Source organism: Berghia stephanieae, chromosome 9 (genome assembly GCF_034508935.2).
Source record: "Berghia stephanieae isolate SIO BIC M18660-M18661 chromosome 9, UCSD_Bste_1.3, whole genome shotgun sequence".
NCBI classification, from domain to species: domain Eukaryota; kingdom Metazoa; phylum Mollusca; class Gastropoda; order Nudibranchia; family Aeolidiidae; genus Berghia; species Berghia stephanieae.
In genome coordinates, this window is record NC_088368.1 from 35,147,871 (window position 1) to 35,169,024 (window position 21,154).

The 21,154-nt window shown below is 35.3% G+C and overlaps 1 protein-coding gene across 2 annotated transcripts in view; it reads right to left on the reverse strand.

Annotated features, from left to right (window-relative positions):
* Positions 1–2,358: 2,358 nt before the first annotated feature.
* LOC144980119 (uncharacterized) overlaps positions 2,359–21,154 on the reverse strand; it is a 58,844-nt gene continuing 40,048 nt past the window's right edge. Inside the window, exons 13-23 of one of the 2 annotated variants that reach the window (XM_078927663.1) lie at positions 20,268–20,334; positions 18,045–18,182; positions 16,297–16,425; positions 15,346–15,470; positions 14,409–14,448; positions 13,324–13,427; positions 11,446–12,272; positions 8,298–8,423; positions 4,734–4,939; positions 3,393–3,551; positions 2,359–2,530 (exon numbers count right to left, since the gene is read on the reverse strand). In XM_078927663.1, the coding sequence (XP_078783789.1) occupies positions 2,493–2,530; positions 3,393–3,551; positions 4,734–4,939; positions 8,298–8,423; positions 11,446–12,272; positions 13,324–13,427; positions 14,409–14,448; positions 15,346–15,470; positions 16,297–16,425; positions 18,045–18,182; positions 20,268–20,334 (1,959 nt within the window). In that variant the 3' untranslated portion in view covers positions 2,359–2,492. The remainder of the gene's footprint in view (positions 2,531–3,392; positions 3,552–4,733; positions 4,940–8,297; positions 8,424–11,445; positions 12,273–13,323; positions 13,428–14,408; positions 14,449–15,345; positions 15,471–16,296; positions 16,426–18,044; positions 18,183–20,267; positions 20,335–21,154) is intronic. The other variant, XM_078927664.1, reaches the window with a different exon arrangement.

Genomic DNA, 21,154 nt, shown 5'->3' on the forward strand with positions numbered 1-21,154 from the left:
ACACATCTCCTTATATGAGGTATGGCTTGAAAGTAAAATGGCATTGAAAACCTAATGAGGATAACAGCCCTACCAATTGAGCTTTAGGGACCTCCCCCACCCCCAACACACACACACACACACACACACACATCTCCTTATATTATGAGGTATGACTTGAAACTGAAATGGCATTGAAAACCTAATGATGATAACAGACCTACCAATTGAGCTTTAGGGACCCCCCCCCCCCACCCCCCAACACACACACACACACACACATCTCCTTATATTATGAGGTAGGACTTGAAACTAAAATGGCACTGAAAACCTAATGATGATAACAGCCACTACTATTCCGTCAAAGGCACGATGAAAGATTAAAAATAAATAAATAACAATGTTATTTTACAAATTTTTAGAAATGTACATTACGCAAGCATTGGTCTCTAACCAGAGGCAGATTCAAATTTATTTTAGCACAAACAAAAATATGACACGGCGTATCGTTATGGCTCATGTGTACTTATTTACAGGTCTGATAACCCAAATTGTTATGGGCTCATTGTTATAATGGAAATACTCTTAAACCATCGCAAACTATTGTCCATTATAACAATGTAATTGCGTCAGGTTATCAGACCTGCAAATATATGCACATCGATTATGTCCCTTGCAAGGTTAGAGATGGATGTTAATGATTATCGGTGTCCAACTACAACTGAAGAATCACCATAACTAAAGTCATTCACAAGTTTGAGGTAAAAATAAATTAACTCTCTCCTTACCAGGCATTTTCGGAATTTTCCCTAAAATTTCACATCCACCCAATAGAAAAATAGATTTTTCTTCCTCAAACAGAAAAGCAACAAGCAGGTATTTTCTATACATAATATTATTCAACAAATTTAAACTCTTCAACGCAGTATCAAGTATTTATAGCTGTAGCAAAAAGTTCCTCTTTAAATTTTATGAAGTACAAAAGAAATCAGAATGATAAAAATGTTGGTTGCAATGTAAAGAATGTGACAATTTTACTCTGGTTGGTAAGGAGAGGGTTAAAAGTAAAAATAGTAGCTGGTGCTTGCATAGAAAGAGATGGATGCCGCTGGTAATTGTGACCCATCATCTCTAGACAGAGAGTTATGTCAGTGTGGTTTAGATGCTAAAAGTTGAGTTCATGGACGAAAATATGAGTCTTACTTGGGTTAACTTTATGTTTTACTGAGGACGAAAGATATCGTTTCTCGGGATGACAAAAACTGAATTCCCACATTTCCTGTCCATTTTATCTTTATCTATCTCGAGTTCAACATGACTGAAAATTGGACAAATTTGTTCATTTGCCCAGTCATATGAATTTGAGAGAGTTAACTTACTCAACCCCAACTATATCCGTAGCTACCTGGGTTACTTTCACCCCCATGTCTATTTATTACATTTTTCTGAGACAAATTATAGGCGTAGTATCAAAGTTCATGTTTTCAGTTTTTGCATGTTAATGGTAGTTGAATTAAATCACCTATGTACATGCTCATTTTTAATAGCTTTTACCCAATTTTGAAAAGTAGCAAAAATCCTAGGATTGAGTGAGTTAAATGAACTATTTTGCATCTTGTCCACACTAATATAACCGTTTTGAGATAATGGGTTACATTATTGTTATCTGCCTCATTTCAATAGAGTTTTAAAGCCTTCTGTAATTGGGCAAATAAATATATTGCAATGAAAAAGAAGGAGAATCTTCTGCATCTTTAGATGATTGTCTCTTTGTGTGTATAATTCAAGGCTTTTTTTGTAACGTATATAATTTAATTCAGTAAAAGATTCATTTGGTCTTAACTGTTTGTATTGAACTATTTGATTTAAAAAAATATGATAATTTCATTTTTCTAACTTAATGTGCGAGCCGTATTTTTGTATATCGATGGTCAGCATCATCAGGGGTCTGATCCACCCAAAATTAAATAAAACAAGGTGTGCAAAGCTCGTATGTGGACTTCAGAGTTTTGATCTCCGATCGTGAAAATCGGGACTTGAGAGGTTTGATCAGCCGCCCATCGATATTCTTGGAGTTAATTGGCACTTGAAACTCTTTCAGGTCATTTTGGCATTGGAAGAAAGGGCTTAAGTATAGGGTTAAGCTGTCATACAAAAAAAAAAAAGAGTGAGAGAAAAAGAATATACAGATAAGAAGATAGATAGAAGAAAGAGTGAGAGAGAGAGAGAGAGAGAGAGAGAGAGAGAGAGAGAGAGAGAGAGAGAGAGAGAGAGAGAGAGAGAGAGAAAGATATAAAATATGTTGCCTCAGATAAACATTAAGATGCAGACAGTCTAATTATTTCTAAATATTCTTTCATGGCAGAACTTGTGCCCTGCTGAAAGTGAAAGTCAGAGAGAATGCTATTTTTACAATGCCCATAAGTCACATGATGAAAATATCATGGGATCACATGACTAGATCACAAAGATTTAGAAAGAGACTCCAAAGTATTGAAGGCAAGAATTAAACATCAGACATTTGGCTGTACTCGTTCTTGGTTTGCCGTACCTGAAACAAGATTAAAACAAAAGTATTGAAATGTGGGCCTTGTTTGAAGTAATTCTGGATTTCTTTATCACTTCGTGCGGCTATGTGGTCTATTGGTATGCCACTCGCTTTCAGATCAGAAGGTCCTGGGTTCGAGCCTCCCGCTCAGCGCATATTTGAGTCCTTGGAAAAGGCTCTTTACTCACATTCTCTCACCGTACTCAGGTGTAAAATGAGTACCTGGCCGTTAACAGTGTTGTCTTTGTCCGAAAAATTGTAATATCACCTAACAGGCGGAGGGCACTGCAATATTTCATTATATGGACAGTACCAATTGCTTATTGTGCTTTAATTGGAAGTTAGTCTACCACAAAGTACAGTTTCACCAATTCTATAAGATCCAGCTACCCAAACACTGCTGAATGGTCAGAAAACATATTTCTAACTGCACTCGGGACCAATACAAATCCCTTTGCTTATGAGGTGAATCTGCTGCCAACTAAGCTGTCAGGACCTCAAAGACTCCATATTAAGTAATGAATTGAGCTTTTTTTATATAATGCAATATCCACTAAACGTGTTCAAAGCACTTTATAAGAGGTCATGGCCAACAGCAACACTGTGAGGCGATATTTCAATTTTTTGGACAGAAGCAACGCTGTTAACAGACAGGTACTCATTTTACACCTGAGTATGGTGAGAGAATGTGAGTAAAGAGACTTTTCCAAGGACTCAACTATGTGCCGAGAGAGGCTCGAACCCAGGACCTTCCGATCCGAAAGCGAGTGTCATACCACAAGACCACATAGCCGCACTAGGTACTCATAGGTACCCACTATTTCAGACAAAAAATGTGGAAATCAATTTCTGATGATTTATTTACCATTGATAATATTTTGCGTGGTAACTCCGAGCAACTCCATATCAATCCCAGGTCCAGTCTGAGGTGGGGCACTACGATGGGATGCATTGCTGACTGAAGATTTCATACTCAGGGTGGTCTGGCTGCGTGTCAGGGCTTCAAGACGTCTTCCTGGTAGACCTTGAAAGAAAAAAAAATGTCATTGTTTTTATAGTTACAAACTGGAATAGACCCTAAAGACAATTTTCCCCAATGGGATGAATAAGGGAATTTTATTATTTTCAAAATTATTTTTATATTCATTTTACTTTAACTTTAAGTTTCCTTTTTTGTCACCTGTTCCACCCTGACATAATACCAAACTGATGCTATGGGAAACACATCATTCCATTGAACTTCTTGAATCCAGTCAACAGATACAAAATACAATATGCACATTGAGCATTTTTTCTCTATTGGACGCTGCTATTTGATCTTGGCAACACACTTAAGGATGGTTGCTGTGAATTGTGCGGTTGTCAGCGTGTCCTCTACTTGTTGGATCCCTTTTGTAATATTTTTCCACCAGTCCCTGTCTTGCGCCAACGTTTTGAGACCGAGTAGATCATGTTCCTTCTTTAGTTTTGATGGAATAGTTGTTTTTGGATAAAAATTCATCTTGGTAAAAATCTAGGTAATTTCACACTGCCATTTGATGTAATAGTTTATGGTATACCTAAGGCCCACATAATAAGAAAAGAAGAAAAAAAAAAAAAAGTAGTCCTTCAGAGCCATAAGGCTCATAGAGCCGGAGTATTTCCCAGTTTCTACAATGGACAATACCAATTGTCTGCTACCCTTTGGATAGAACGCTAGTCTAATACAATAGGAAAAGAAAGAAGAAATTAATTGCATGGACACAAATTTGGCACTACAACTATCTTGACTACTAGGGAATTTATGATCTGACAAACAGGCCTCACCTGATAGACTATCAAGAAGATGACCAAGGACAGAAGCAGATGGTAGACAATTGTAAAGACCCTTTGTTCCACAAGGAGCGAAGAGGATTAGGTCAAGTAAGCCATGATCTTAACTCTTTCAGCACAATTGGCCGCATTGTACCGCCAGAGCAAAATCTGTTCTACTGCACAGTGCAGCCGGTCTTGAAAGGCAAAAGTAATTGGTCCTAGGGGGTATTTTAATTGAGATTTTGCGCTGTCGAATGTCGCTTTGTTTTAGCTTGTCATTCTCACGCTGCCTCAATCAGGGGTCAGCCATTTTGTGATGGAAATGCGAATATAGCTTCAGCGCTCAAAGAGTTAAGCAAAGAGACACTCGTTGAACATCTTGTTATATTCTAAATCTACTATACAGACCCACCTCTATTGGGTTCCACCAGTGTAGTGTTCATTCTATGCAGCTGGTTTGCCGTAAGGTTGGTAGGTTGAGTCCTCAGCTGCATGGGTATGAACTTGTTGTGGGACCGTTGCTGGTTCTGTTTGTGGTCTGGCAACTGTAGGGATGCCGACCCTAACAATTGTACAGGAGCTGCCATACTGATGTTCATTGCCTTCTTCAGACCGGGTCTGGGTTTTTATGTAAGAATAAAAGTTAAAATTTAACAAGACGAAAGGAGAAAAATAAATCAATAAGTGGTTACATTCATTATCTATTTTTTATTTTAAAAACCAGAAAAAAACAAGATGAAAGGAGAAAAATAAATCAATAGGTGGTTACATTCATTATCTATTTTAAAAAGAAAAAAAAAAGAAAAAAAACCCAACTCATTGTGTTTCATTTGATTAAATTTAATCGAAATGAACATATTAGCAGGTCTGATAGCTAGATGCAAGTATGAACTCATTTTAACATTGTTCTAATGGAAAATATTTCGCATTGGTTTGAGAGTATTTCTATTATAACAATGAGACCATAACAATTTGGGTTATCAGACCTGCAAATATGTACGGTATACATGTCAAATTGAATCCATCTTTGTTTATCATTTTACCATCCCCACCTTTTTTCAGTTTTTATCCTGAGAGTTAATTCATTCATTATTATCCAGTTTCTTTCAAAAGTAGGTTCAGCTTGCAAATATAATCTGTTTCACATCTTGTTGAAGAAATTATCAATATCAATACAATCGTCGTAATTTTGAAATTTCAGCAGAGATGCATTGCTATTTTAACATAAAATTTCCCGAGAAAGGTTGACACAAAAAAAAAAAAAATAATAAATTTAAATGCTGATACTATGATTTTCCGAGGAGTTAAAAAAATTTAAACGAACATACTAGGATAAGACAAAACTGGCAAATTGTTTCACATAGTCCCTTTTCTAAAGTAAATTTTCCCAGGGCAATATTTCCAAAGCAATATTTCAAGCTTTAAGTCATATCAGGAATTCCATCCTAGCTGAAGTTGAATCAAATCCATTATCATAAATGCTGAAGGAATTTTATGGTGTTGATGAAAAGTTAGAGTGGTACATTTAATACTGAATAAGTGGTAGGCCAGTGTAAAATCACAAAACTTGTTTGTTTTTGTTTTTTGTGACAATTTTAGCTTATTTTTTCTAGATTTTTGTTTGCTTCCAAAAATGTTGCTTTCTCCATTTTTGATTGGCATATTGATTGATATTGACTATTTCGTGAATAAAATTTAAAATAACTTCAAACATGCGAGCTGGACATAACGATCTAAAAATAAAGTGTGTATGAAACAGTGTCAGACAAGGGCATACACACGTTATCAGATCTTTATCTTACCCCAGTCTCTGATGCTCTCTAATTTGTCAATTCTAGCTGAACTTACCTTTGAAAAGAACTGCATAGCATATTTTTTTTCAGGATACAAAGCTGAATAAAGTTAGGGATAATGATTAATAAATAAAAACGGATTCAATTTACAACACAAACGTTTGAATGGGAAATAGTGAAGCTTATAAAACGTAATCTATCTAACACTCAACCCAATAACAGTGAGACTTTTTTTTTTCAAACCACAATTTCTCCCTTCATAATGAATCCCAGACAAGTCAAGGTCATCTTTTTCTTTCAATGTTAAGTTTTAAAATTTTATGGTCAAAATAAAGAAATTTCTTTTGTCAGTGCATGGGGAAAAAAAAGTAAATAATGTCTCTATGATCTTGCACACAAATGTGCAGGGGAATCTTGACTGACAGTGAAACATGTGGTACTAAAAAAAAAAGATACTTCTCTCTAGTCTGTCCAATGTTTTAACTTATAGCAAGAACAATTTCAATGAGATAAACTGTGATTTTTCGCAACTTGGATTTATAAATATTACTATTACTGAGACAAAAGATTAATGAAAAAATATGGTTTGTATCGAAAACACAAAAATAAGAGAAAAACAAGGAAAAAAAAACAGCACGTTATTTTAAAAAAAATAATAATTGAAAATAAATAAAAAGAAATAAACAGAACGTTTCAATTCTCTCAGAAAAAAAAATTCTACATTTTTAAAGTGCAATTTTTAAAAAAACCAATCTGCGAAAATGAGCTACATAAATCATAACATGTTTTCTAGATTTATATCTACAGTCACCATAATTATTTGTGACCCACTGTCTCAAAACAGAATTATGTCGGGATGACCTTAAAAAGTGAGTTTAGAATTAAGATAATAAGAAATACGAACTTAGTTTTAAATTTTGTTTTTTCAACATACGCTTTTTGTACTTTTTCTTTACTGTGAGGAATAGAAATTAATAGAACTTAATTCTTTAAAATTAAAAATTTGTTTTTCAACACAAGATTTTGTACTTTTTCTTTACTGTGAGGAATAGAAATTAATAGAACTTAATTTTTTAAATTAAAAATTTTGTTTTTAAAAAAAGGAAGATTTTGTACTTGTTCTTTACTGTGAGGAATAGAAATTAATGGAACTTAATTTTTTTAATTAAAAAAAGAATTTTTAAACATATGATTTTGTACTTTTTCTTTACTGTGAGGAATAGAAATTAACCCCCAAGCTTCATATCTGTCATTAACAATTCAGTTTTCAGCACCTAGTCTATTCCGACATGACACTGCTTTGAGACAGTCGCATTGTTTCCTCAAATTCTCTATTTACATTTGATAATCTCAAGACAATGAACAACGTCTACACATTTTCAAATTGAAGATTTGAAAGGACATGACAAATTTTATGGAGAGTCATAGGGTGTGAAGAGTTTGTGAATGTTAGAAAAAAACGTAATTTCAATGTAAAACCATTTTGATGTAAATCAAAACCAGGTTCAGTGACGAACTCATGTCAGTCAAATTTAATTTTAATCAGTTCAACCTAATTGTAAAAATCGTCAAACAAAATAAGATCTCAATGTAAATATTTAAAGTTTTGTAAGAATATATAGGTTACAAGGGAACTCTTATCCCATAACATTTGGATTTCACAAGATGTAAAAGAATAATTTTGATTTTAAAAAGAAAGAAATCGGACAGATTTTTATAAATTTAAATGGAAAATGAAAAGAAGAATAAACAAAAAATTAAAAAGACAAAAAAAAAAAAAACAACAAAACAAACAAACAGAAAACAAACCCAAAAACAGATAAGCTTATTTGAATAAGATAAAAAACACGTCTTTAAACATAATAGTAATATAATAAATAATAATAAAAGTAAACAAATTAGAGAATGGATTAAGAATAAACATTTAAATAAATGGACATGCGGCAATATATTTTTTAACGTATACCTTTATGGAGACGGAAATTATTAATTTAAAAAGTATAGCTGTTATAGAAACTATTTTTGTTTTGGTGATTAAATTTCTCTACAACTACAAAGCTAAAATTATATGAAATCAATTTTTTTTTAAATGCTGGAATGAAATCATGTGAAAAAAATATATGTTTTTTTTTACCCGATTGAAAAAAGGATTTCATGACAACTGTTGCTAGAGAATGTCTAACCTGTGACTACTAACAAAAGTGTTAGTCCGTTGGATAAAAGCCTGCTGTGCCTCGATGAAATATGCGTCCACTGGTGTCTTAGATCGTGTTTGAAATAAAGGTGTGTTGCGTCCACCCTCCTCCCTCCTGCAATGGAAGGCAGATTAGCACACCACCCAAACACACATAAAAAATGTTTTTTAAAAAGCCACGTGTCACCACAGAGCTGTCTTTGCATTTTAAATAAACTTTTTGAAATTTGAAAAACACCCATAAAAAGCGCGCTTAGTACTGAGTATTAACTTTTCAAAACTTGTTAAGTAATGATTTGAGCTCTCTGTGTATTTTGAAAAGTTAGTTTAAAGTATGGTGTAAACACAAATGTGAATAACCTGTTTATAACATAGCACTATGGATATGTAATATCCAGACAATGATGAACAAAAATAAAGCCAATATTTATTAAAGATACTGCTATTTTAAATACAATGAAACTTCGTTATACCACCATCTTTGGACCAAGGGAAAACTGGCAGTATAACAAATTTGGTCATTGTTGTATAGGACTCAACTGGTGTTTGGAATCATTATCTGAACCCTAATTAGAAGTCAATTATACTAAAATTAGCAAAATTAAAAGAAAATGACAGATCTATTTTTTCATTGTAATAAAAAACTTAGAAGGCAATTTTGTTGAGTAGCATTGATGGTATATCAAATATTTTTTTCTATTATTTGTATATAACCGTTCTTGCCAATAAGCTTCTGGATGGTGGATGGTGGATGGTGGTATAATGAGGTTATTCGTATTTTTATGTAGAGAATCGATTTGTTACGGACAAAAATTTGGCGGTAAGTGAGGCTGGTGGTATAACACAGGGCGGTATAAGGAGGGATGAGAATATTTTCATTTTTTAATTGGGTGTTCTCATAGCTCAGTTGGTAGAGCATTGCCCTCAAAAGGACCTGTATCAGTCAAGGTGCAGTTGAGGTTTTATCTGACCCTTTGTCCACCAAACAGTGATTGGATAGCTGGGTCTGTTAGATCTGATAGAAAGTATCTTGTGATAGACTAGCAACCTATCCAAAGAATAGCAAGCAATAGGTACTCTTCCTTTAGATAAAAAATTCGAAAAAACCCTTCAGCTTGATTGGGCTTACAGCATTGAGGATTTCTTTTTCAAAAAGTTTTTGTTTTTTTAAACCTCATTTGTGACCCATCGTCTCAAAACGGTATTATGTCGGAACGAACAATATGCTTAAAAGCCTAATTAAATGTTAAACTAGGCAAAAATATAAATTGTTGGCATTAGCACCCTAAAATATGGTATCCATTCTCCTCAATAAAACATACAAACTCAACACAAGTCTGATATTTCTGGCTATAAATTCAATTTTCAACATCTTAACCAACCCGAATTAATACTGTTTTGAGGCGAAGGGTCACATGAAAAAAACAACTTAACTATCTCTGAACGGACAATTTTTCAGGTTTTCCCGAAACGTCTAAGACATCCAACCTAAAAATCAATTATTTTAAACTCTAACTCAAAAGGAATAAGTACATGACATACATAATTTTGTTCAGCAAAACAAGCTGGAGGACATCACAGTTCTCATAACTATAATGTTGTTTTTTTTCCTTCAAATTTTGTGATTACAAAAGAAATCTGAGTGAGAAATATGTTGGCTGTATCGTAACGAATGTGACGATTTTCAATTTTCATGTAGTTGGTGAAGAGAGGGTTAAGCGATTGACTTTACTTCAGATTATTCTTTTAGAGTTTCCGATAAGAAATCGGGTGTTTGCCAAAAGCCATGAAGTGAAGGTATTTGATGAGACGAGGAATGGCAACAAAACTGAAGAATGCAAATCCTAAAATTTGAATAGAATAATTTCTACCAATATAAAAAGCACAGCTCTGTGGCAACATGAAATCATGTTAAATTGTATAGAGTTAGAGCCAAATATCATCCATCCAAATTGGCAAGTGATGAAATATAAATACTCCAATCTCTCTTTCTCTCTCTCTTTCTCTCTCTCTCTCTCTCTCTCTCTCTTTCTCTCTCTCTCTCTCTCTCTTCTCTTCTCTCTCTCTCTCTCTCTCATCACACACAACACACACACACAATCTCTCTCTCTCTCTCTCTCTCTCTCTCTCTCTCTCTCTCTCTCTCTCTCTCTCTCTCTCTCTCTCTCTCTCTCTCTCTCTCTCTCTCTCTCTCTCAACCTCTCTCAATTATAACAAACGAGTATAAAAATAACCTTCCCTTGCCAAAATGGTTTTAATTAGTGATAGTTATAGCACATTAATGAGTAATAAAAAAAAAGCCCAACTTGTCAGCCATTTCAATAAATATTATCTCTTTGGAAACTGTTATAAGAATATTATTTTACTGATTTTGGCCAATTCTAAATAAATAAATTTATGGAGTAATTCTTTGTGAATATATTTTTAAAATTCAAATATACAATTTTTCATAACTATTACTAGTATCATTACAAATAATAGATTAATTGGATTCAATTTAATTAATGCCAAGTCAATAAACATTTTATAGGAAGTTATTAAGCATTTTTCTTAACAAAACATCTATTTCACAAAAAAAATTTAAAAAGTTATGGCGTTGATACAGAACACCCTCTGGTTTCTTCAAAAGATTTTTCTTTTTCTTTCAAGTTTTGTTTTGTAAATGATTTCTATCTCCTGTCATAATATTAAATTGAAATCAAATCCTTTAATCTGCTCAGTGGTTGCAAGCAAAATAAATCCATCAATAAATCAAAACATTAGAAAATATAAAATAATGAATTTAAGATGAATAGATTAATATATAAATAACCAAAATATTATATTTCTCAATCTTTGTTGATTTGCAAATATGAATATTAGTTTTATTTAAAAAAGAAAAAATCAATTCCCCAAAATCCGATAAACAATATTTGAAATTTCTGAATTCTTTGAAAATTGTTTAATCAAACATTTTGAATTAGGCGTTGTTAAAAAATCTCACAGTAAAGCCATTCTGTGTTGTGCAATGTACTCAGCACGCATGAACACGCCAAATAAATAATCCATTAAAAGATTAATGAATGAATAGAACCTTTTTTTTTAAATCTATGTCTTTTTAAAAAAATCAGAATAATTGGGCTTTACTGATTACTCACCCCCTTCCTCTTTGTAAGGCTGCCTCAACTGCCTCTTGATCTACGTCTGCAAGATTGGCATCAAAAGATACTCTAGGACTATTCTGGGAAAATGTTCCAGAAGCCCCACTTAGAACCCGACTTCCTTCTAAATACTCAGGACTTGGTATAGACGGTTTGGGGAGCCAGGGGGATTTCCCATGAATCCCTCCACTTCCTGTTGTTGATAGAATTCGATTATCTGAAGATGACCTAGGTTGGTGTCCTGCACTGACATGCCTTGACAAATCGCCATTATGGTGGTTGTGATGATGAAGGTGAAAATTATGATGATTATTATTATGATGATGATTAGATTCCAATCTTCCTAATCGCATTTTAGAATTTCCATGGTGAGAATTACTCGATTTCCCTGTGAATAAAGTTGTTCGAGACCTGTCGACCCGTAACGTAGAAAAACTATTGCTATCATTTTTACTGTTACTATGATGTGTGTTTTCGTAGAATGTTGGAGAACGAAGAAATGTCTTTTTACTGACGAATTCTGGACCAATGGCGTCCAGTTCAAGGTTTTGGTCGTCCCCGCCTTGGATTGAAACATAACTGACGGTTACTGGAAAAGATGGTTTAGATGAAGAGCTTGTTTTATTGTTGTGATGAGGATGATAGTGGTGGCTGTTGCTGGCTGAGGTATGATGCGAGTCTCCGCGAGGTCCTGTGGCTGAAGGCGTGTTGCGATGGGAGGAGTTAGCAGATGCATTGTGGGTGGATGCAGAAGGATCTTTGTGTGTTCGTGGACGGACATTTTCTTTCCTCATATCAAAGGCTTTGATTAGAGTCCTTGCTTTCTGTGTGAAATTTATTATTTACACGTTTATTTTACTTCAATAGACCAGATGTCTAGAAAAAAGAGGCAATTTAACTCACTCAGTCCTATCGATTTTTGCTACTTTTCAAAATGGTAAAAAATGTATTAAAAATGAGCATGTACATAAATAGTTTGATTCAACTACTGCAAAAATTAAAAACATTAGCTTTGATACTATGCCTATAATTTGTCTCAGAAAAATGTAATAAATAGGCATGGGGTAAAAATAACCCGGGTAAACTACGGATAGAGTCAGTGTTAGGGTTGAGTGAGTTAAAGGGAGGTCAACAGAATCTGAAAATTTGGTACTACATTTTATCCATTTTTTTAAAGGGTTAACATAAAACACTGACATTGTAAGCAGCATGAAACCTGGCTCAGACAATTCAAATGAGGAATAAAATGAATATAGGACTTTTGATGATTATGGAATAAACACTTTAAACACTTTAATTAACCTTTTCTTCACTAACTGTTCATTGTAATCATCTGGTAAATAGGTATGCTAGGTCAAAACTATATTACTTTCTAAATCAAAATTTAATTAAATACAAATCTTTACTTAATGTAGGCATAGGCATAGCATGTTTAGGGAGTCCTGATGGCTCAGTAGGTAGAATATTCGCTTTATATGGGGCTTGGATTGATATCTGGTGAAGTTGTCATATATATATATATAAGGTCACTCACGTTTTTTTGTCGATACAATTGTTTCTATGTCCTCCATTTCGTCAGTCAACATTTGGGATAAATGTCGACTGACGAAAAATGGAGGACATAGAAACAATTGTATCTGAAAAAAAACATGAGTGACCTTATTTATTTTTATATGCTCTAACCAAGAGAGAGAGAGGGAGAGAGAGAGAGAGAGAGAGAGAGAGAGAGAGAGAGAGAGAGAGAGAGAAAGAAAGAGGAAGAGAGAGAGAGGGAGAGAGAGAGAGAGAGAGAAAGAGAGGGGAAGAGAGGGCAGGGCACTGTCATGAACAACAACACCACCAACAGCAACAAACATTCCAACCTAAATAACCTACCGGGCTAGTAGATGGATTAGGGTGAAGATTCTCCTCTTCCTTGTGTTTCTCTGGTCGAGGAGACTCTTGGACCAAATGGGGTCGAGAACTGTTAATACTGGTGGCTGTGTAACAGTGATACAATTTTTTTTACAACAATATCATTTTGGGTTCATTATTCATATACTTCATTTTAAAAAAATCACTTATAATTCGTATTATTTGACTTCACCAAGTTGCTTGAATATTGTCCAGGTAAGATTTGTCACATGGTTTAACTCTTTCAGCGCTGAGGCTATATTTGCATTTCCGTCACAAAATGGCTGATCCCTGATTGAGGCAGTATGAGAATGACAAGCGAAGACACAGCGACATTTAAATTCGGCTCAAAATCTCAATTAAAATACCCCCCTAGGGCCAATTGATGATTCTGATGAAAGAAATGATACCATTGGTTCAATTTATAGTACTGTTGTAGAAAGTAGGATTGGATTACATTATTATTTTTACCTTTCAAGGCCGCACTGTACTGGCGCTGAAAGAGTTAATACATGTCACAGTATCTTTGGTAACAAAAACCATAATATGGTAATTAGTGAGATCCATGTTAGAATATAGTCATGATAATATTATCATGTTTTGAGTTCCACGTTAGAAGATAGTCATGATAATATTACCATTTTTTGAGTTCCATGTTAGAAGATAGTCATGATAATATTACCATTTTTTGAGTTCCATGTTAAAAGATATGATAATATTATCATTTTTTGAGTTCCATGTTAAAAGATATGATAATATTATCATCTTTTGAGTTCCATGTTAGAAGATAGTCATGATAATATTATCATTTTAAAAAAACTGACTTTAAGGTGACCCTAAGTAAAGTATTGATTTTATTGACGAATTAAAGCAACAATTTTTATGTGGTTTTAATTGTTAGAACCAATCATTAAATCTGACACATTGAAATTTAAAAATGTCACTTTTATCTTGACTCAAGTGTGAATGAGCAAGCATGAAGATTTTTTCTATAAATGCGCAATGTGCATAATTGAAATAATAATTAAAAGCTGCTTTGACAATCTCAAAAACAAACTATTATTTACCTGATGCAGGTCTTTCTGGAGTGGCAGAAAGGTGACTTCCCTTTGGGATGTAGAAAAAAAAAGGATCAATGAATTCAAGTAGCTTAATGACATTTTCAAAGAAATTAAGGAGCAGGCACCAGTATAAGATAAGGATATGAACAAGTGTGTATAAAAGGTGCCATAAAAAGCAAGAAAGAAAAAAAAGAAGTAAAAAAAAAAACCATCCCAAAAAATCAGTCAACCTCGACTGGGGATTGAACCTCAGACCTTCTGATCACCGGTCATACATGCTACAATTAATGGTAGCACGTATGACCGGTAATCAGAAGGTCTGAGGTCCAATCCCCAGTTGAGGTCCGCTGAATTTTGGGATGGTTTTTTTTCTTCTATCTTTCTTTCTTGCTTTGCATGGCACCTTATATACACACTTGTTCAGATCTTTATCTTAATGACATTTTCGTTTTGTGCTTTGAATAGAGAACAAAAGTGTGATGTCAAAATACTGATTCCAATCTCTTCCGGATGGAGGACTGGATACATACATTGTGTAACTAATCTTCTGTTTTCAGTGTGATGGCATCTTATTTTCTAGCCTAAATAAATGTTAGTTGTCAATAAAGATGTGCGGCTATGTGGTCTAGTGATATGACACTCACTTTTGGATCGGAAGGTCCTGGGTTCGAGCCTCGCTCGGTGCATAGTTGAGTTCTTGGAAAAGGCTCTTTACACATGTTATCTCACTGTACTCAGGTGTAAAATGGGTACTTGGCCGTTAACAGCGTTGTCTATGTCAGAAAAATTGTAATATCGCCTGTAAAGCGCTTTGAGCACGTTTAGTGGATATTGCGCTATATAAAAGCTCAAGTTAAGTTAAAGATCATCCGTCCTCGCTATTTTATCTCAATCTAAAATTCCATTTTAATAATGACGGGGGAAAAAAATGCATGGTACCCACCTTAGCACTGTGTGATCCGGGCGATTTGAGGTCCCCGACAGACTTTCTCTTCTTTTGCGAGGCAGATTTTTGTGGTTCCTCTTCTTTCTTTGGAGGCTGGTATAGTGGAGGCCTGTCTGGATCAACTGGATGGTCCAGATTTGGGGATGGGAGGAATGAGAACGATCAAATTAAACAGTTTAAAAGATTTTACATCTTGAATCAAACCCCTAGGAATTGGTGGCCAATTGGGTTGGAATCCCATCTTGTAACAAAAGCAAGTAGATGTGAACAATGATCAGATAGACCTTAAAACTAAGATGATGCACAAACTATGACACTTTATATATATAAATATATATATATATATATATATATATATATATATATATATATATATATATATATATATATATATATATATATATATATATATATATATGGCCAACTTATTATCTGTTAGATCTGGCAGAATAGGATTTACTATAGACTAATAACAGCCCATAAAAAGGGAATTAAGAAATTGTTTAATTCTTATTTAAAGCTAAGATATTGACTCTAAGATTTTAACTCTCTCCTTACCAGCTATTTTCAGGGTTTTCCCCCAAAACTTCACATCCAACTAACACAAAAATAGATTTTTTATCACTCAAACACAATAGCAGTAAGTTCTTGTAATACATAATTTCTTTAGTAAAACATGCTCTACAACACACTGTTCATTTTCTGTAAATTTTATGATATACACAAGAATTTTGAATAAGCAAAAGGTTGGGTATTTTGTAACGAATGTGGCGATTTTCCTATTGTTGGTAAGGAGAGGGTTAAAAATTTAAAAACTGACATTTATCATACGATAAAAGAATAACATCGACTGCAAGGAAATTATTAAATGTACTTTGTGAATTAATGAATTAGTTTTCCGTTGTCCTAAGAAAAGAATCAGGTAAAACGAAATCCATGGTAGCTCACATTCATCTTTGGCCGTTCGTTTCTTTGTGGTTTTACTCTCAAACTTCCCCTCATTTGTCAAGGCAGTTACAACAAAGGAATACTCTGTATCTGGTGTCAGACGTCGCATTCCACAACTCAGGTCTGTACCTGTTGATAATAAAATAAACAAAATAAAATTCCCATTATTCATCCCATAGGGGAAACTTTTCTCTAGGGTCTATTCCTAGGGAAGACTGGAATAACCCAGGTGTCAGCCGCAGTGCAGCGACGCAACTTGAGCTAGAGCAAAGTGACTTGGTCAAGGCCACACAGTGCAGTGGTGGGTGATCGAACTCGGTATCTTTCAGGTATGAAGCAGAGACCGTACAGCTGAGCCACACTGCCTCCTGACATGACATGGAAGTTTCTTCTTGTTGAAAATAAATGCATGAAATGTTATAATGTTGTAATAAATAGACTTTATAAAATTAGGAAGAAGAGGGAATGGAGCTTTTATAATAAAAACATACATCTGTGATCTAATGCTTCAATCTGGTTTTACATCAGGTAGAAGAACTATGGGCCAAAAATTGAACTTTGGGGACAGAATTCTGAACAAAAATAAAAACAAAACAAAACCAAAAAACAACAACATAAAAACATACAAAAAAACCCAACGAAAAACAAAAACAAACAAAACAAAAAAAGGAAAATAACATTTTTTTAAACCTATGGTACTCTCCTGAGAGTGACAGCCTAGAGCTGTAATGCATTTTTTAGGGGGCATCACGGCTCAGCGGTACGGTCTTTGATTCGTACCTGAAAGGTACTGAGTTCGATCACCCACCACTGCACTGTGTAGCCTTTAGCCAGTCACCTCTCCCTGGCTCAATTTCCGAGCTCCACAGTGGCTAATACCTGGGGTTATTTCAGTCTTCCCATGGAATAGACCCTAGAGACAAATTTCCCCTATGGGATGAATAAAGGGAATTCTATTTTATTTTTTATTTTTATTTATTTTTAAAGGTCTCAACATTACTCAGTAACTTGATATTGGCCAGTTAGTTGTTCCATTAACGGTAATTGGGAGGAAGGGGGGAGGGGATATTAACAATTACTAAAAACAACTATCTCCAACAAACCAAGTGATTAAACCCTCGCTTCAGGACATCTAAACAATCATTAGTTAAAAAAAAAAACAAAAAAAAACAAATAGACAGATGGGGTTTTATATCATTTTTAAAAAAGAAAAAAGGCAAAAGCAAACTGTGACCCACCGTCTCAATACGGTATTATATTACGGTGAACAAAATGATAGAAATTAAATTTATAGTGACAAATAAGAAACTTGAGGGTTTAATTTCTATTCTATATTGTGCAGCTATGTGGTCTTGTGGTATGACACTCGCTTTCATAATGGAAGGTTCTGGGACCTGGGTGCATAGTTGAGTCCTTGGAAAAGGCTCTTTACTCACATTACTCACCGTACTCAGATGTAAAATGAGTACCTGGTCGTTATCCGCGTTGTCTCTGTCAGAAAAAAAAAAATTGCAATATTGCTGGTTGCTGTTGGTCAGAGACCCTTTTGTAAAGTGCTTTGAGCAGAATTAGAGGATATTGCGCTATATAAAAAGATCTAGTTCTAATTTAGTAGAGAATAAATACAGTGAAAAGACCCAAAGTTCGTATTCCCAATCTTTTCGATCATAAATTTGCTTTTTTCATGGTCCGAGTCATCCCGACATAATATTGTTTTGAGACGATGGGTCACAAATGAGATCACTCACCTGAGTAAATAATTTTGCCATTCATGCTGACGTCATACCGTGTTATCCTACCCAGTGGGACCTCAGGGGGTTCCCAGGACACGTGAACCTCGTTCCTGCCTAGAACCTGGACATGGGGTTTACTGGGGGCATGAGCTCCTGAAGAGATAGAAAATAGCATAGAGGGGGCTTCAGTGGCTCAGGGGTACAAACAAAGTCAAGCAGTGTTGAGCATGGTAAGTGCGGCTATGTGGTCTTACAGTATGACACTCGCTTTCGGATCAGAAGGTCTTGGGTTCGAACCTTGCTCGGTGCATAGTTGAGTCCTTGGAAAAGGCTCTTTACTCTCACCGTACTCAGGTGTAAAATGAGTACCTGGTCGTTAACAGTGTCGGCTCTGTCTGAAAAAAATTATTATATCGCCTAACAAGCATCATGTCTCATCCTACATGTTAAGTGTTGCTGTTGGCCAGGGATCCCTTGTAAAGCACTTTGAGCATGTTTAGTGGATATCGCGCTATATAAAAGCTCAATTAATTAAAAGTGACTGAATGGTTGAAAATGATTATAAAATGCTGTCCCTTCATCCCCCCCCCCACCCCACGAAAAAAAAAATGGTATCCTTTGGTAGTCAATTATACACCCACTTAATTAGGGTGTAAATAAGTAGAACTGGGCTACAGGCAGTGACATATACTGTAAGAGTGTCTGTCAAAAAAAGTTGCCTATTAGACAACTTGTACAACACAAAATGAAAATGTTATTCTGTATGCCTTCTGGGATAATAAACGACACATGATAAAGCACCCTGAGCATGGTCATCATCATATCGTGTCGCGCCAGTAGTGGATCCATTGGATGGCTTCAGGGGTGCAGCCTCTCAGATCCATATCACTGATATGTGGTCCAAGTTCGCACTCATGAAGGATGTGGTCCATGTTTTGAGCCGTGTGTCCACATTGACATCGGCAGTCTGGAGAAAGTCCCCATTTTTGTAAGGTTGTTTTGGTCTTCCCCACTTTAGACCTCGCCCGGTTCAGTGTCAACCAATCTTTCCCGGGGAGATTTACTCCGCTTGGCAGTTCTTCTTTGGGTTCCTGAATGGCATCATTTGGGTAGCAGTCCCATTCTTTCCAGGAATGCACTCTGTATATGGCTGCATGGTCTGGGTGGATGCCTTCAGTTGTCAGGAAGCTTTTCCTAGATTTCAGTCTCCGTGGCACGATGTTATGCTCATAAAGAGGATGTCTGGTGTCACTTTCTTGTTTGTATTTCTGGACTTTGGTCTGAGCATGGTAAATCCTTGGAAATGCATTGTATAAATGTCCATATTTTTTGTTCATTTATTTACTTGAATGTATGTTAACATTTTTCACCACACTCATAACCACAACAGCACACCCATGCAACATATAAAATCAAATCTATACTACAGCAGCGCCTCAGAGCCATGTAGCTTTATCCCAGTTTCTGTAGTAGTTAAAATTGAGTGCTACCCTTTAGATACGATGCTGGTCCATCACAAATTACTTTCAACCAAATCTAACGTTCATCTACCCGACCACAGAAAATAAAGATACGATGATTGTGGTAAAATGTTTGTGGTAAAACTTGTGGTAAATGAGTAAATATTTCAAATCCAAAACTTCATTACTAACACCTCCTCCTCCTATTCCTCTTCCTCCTCATCAACTTCACGGTCTTCCTCCTTCCATTCCAATTAATATTTTCCTGCCCATAGAATAATGAAAACTATGAGTGTATTAAAAAAAGTAAAAATATAAAACACAGAAGGTTTCGGGCTCAAACCCCTCCTTCAGCAAGATGGATGGCATTGAAATATTTGTGATCGCTCGTCTCAAACCGGTATTAAGTCGGGATGATTAAGATGCTGAAAATGGAATGTTGAGTTTATTTGCTTTATAGAGGAGAAGGAATATCATATTTTACGTTTGATATTTTTGACCAGTTTAACTAAAATTTGACTTTCTAGCATCTGGTCCATCCCGACATAATACCGTTTTGAGACGTTGGGTCACATTTGGCAAACGTTTTTCTGCCGTCTATCTGGTTTTTAAGCAATGTGATTATGTTTTTTTATTGTTTTTGTTGTAAGCTGAAGACAGGTTTTGAGCCCGAAACTTTCAGTGTTTGGTATTTCAGGTTTTTAAAATGTTTTTTACTTTATGCAGTCCTCAGCTTCTAACAGCTTTAGTATGGCTTTGAAAAAGTAAAAATCTCTACCTAATTCTGCTGTGGTGCCTGAGACGCATGCCCTTGGACCTTTGCCTTTCCATGTGGCACAACACACCTGGAATAAATTTATAAAGTGATTACATAATATTGTTAAATCACTGTTACAGTAGAACATGAAAGTAACGTACTCGGAAATAGCGAGACCTCGGAAATAGCGAGTAAAATCTAAATCCCCGTTTTTTTCCCTTATTTGAGTCAATAAAATTAGCATGAAAGTAGCGAGTATGAAAAAGAGGTCAACTCGGAAATAACGAGCATTTCCTGCCCCAGCCTAGGACTGCAAACGAAGTAAAGCAAAACAAGAGACAATGGCAATTTAAATATTTTTAGCCTAGCCTCTTTCTTTTCTTATTTTTCGTTACGAGTAATATTACATAGTAGCCTAGTCTGTAGTAGTACATAATAGGCGAAACAAATTTGGGTGGGGGTTGGGTTTGTGTGCGTGTGTGTGTATTGGGGGTGGGGGTCAATTATTCACCTAATGTGGTGCCATGCGACGCGCGAGGTAAGCACATGCCTCATTTCGCAGCATCGGTCAGCGAGTAGCATCGTTAACGAACGACACGATCAGCGAGAGAGGGGAGTGTGGAACCATTATTTCAATGGGTCAGTGATTGAGTGATGCGCTTGCTTACCTCATCAAACTTGCCGAGTGCATACAAACACTCGCGTGCACACGCACACGCACACACACTTCTATGTTCTTGTTTTTTTTCTAGTCATGATTTTACTTGAAAATAAAAACAAAAAACAACAAAAAAACAAGCATTCTGCCACTTCTGTGAAGAAATTGAAATAGGGGCGACGGCTTTTACTCGAATTACACACTGAGGGGAATAACCAGCAATATTATAACCTTTCCTGGCAACTCGGGA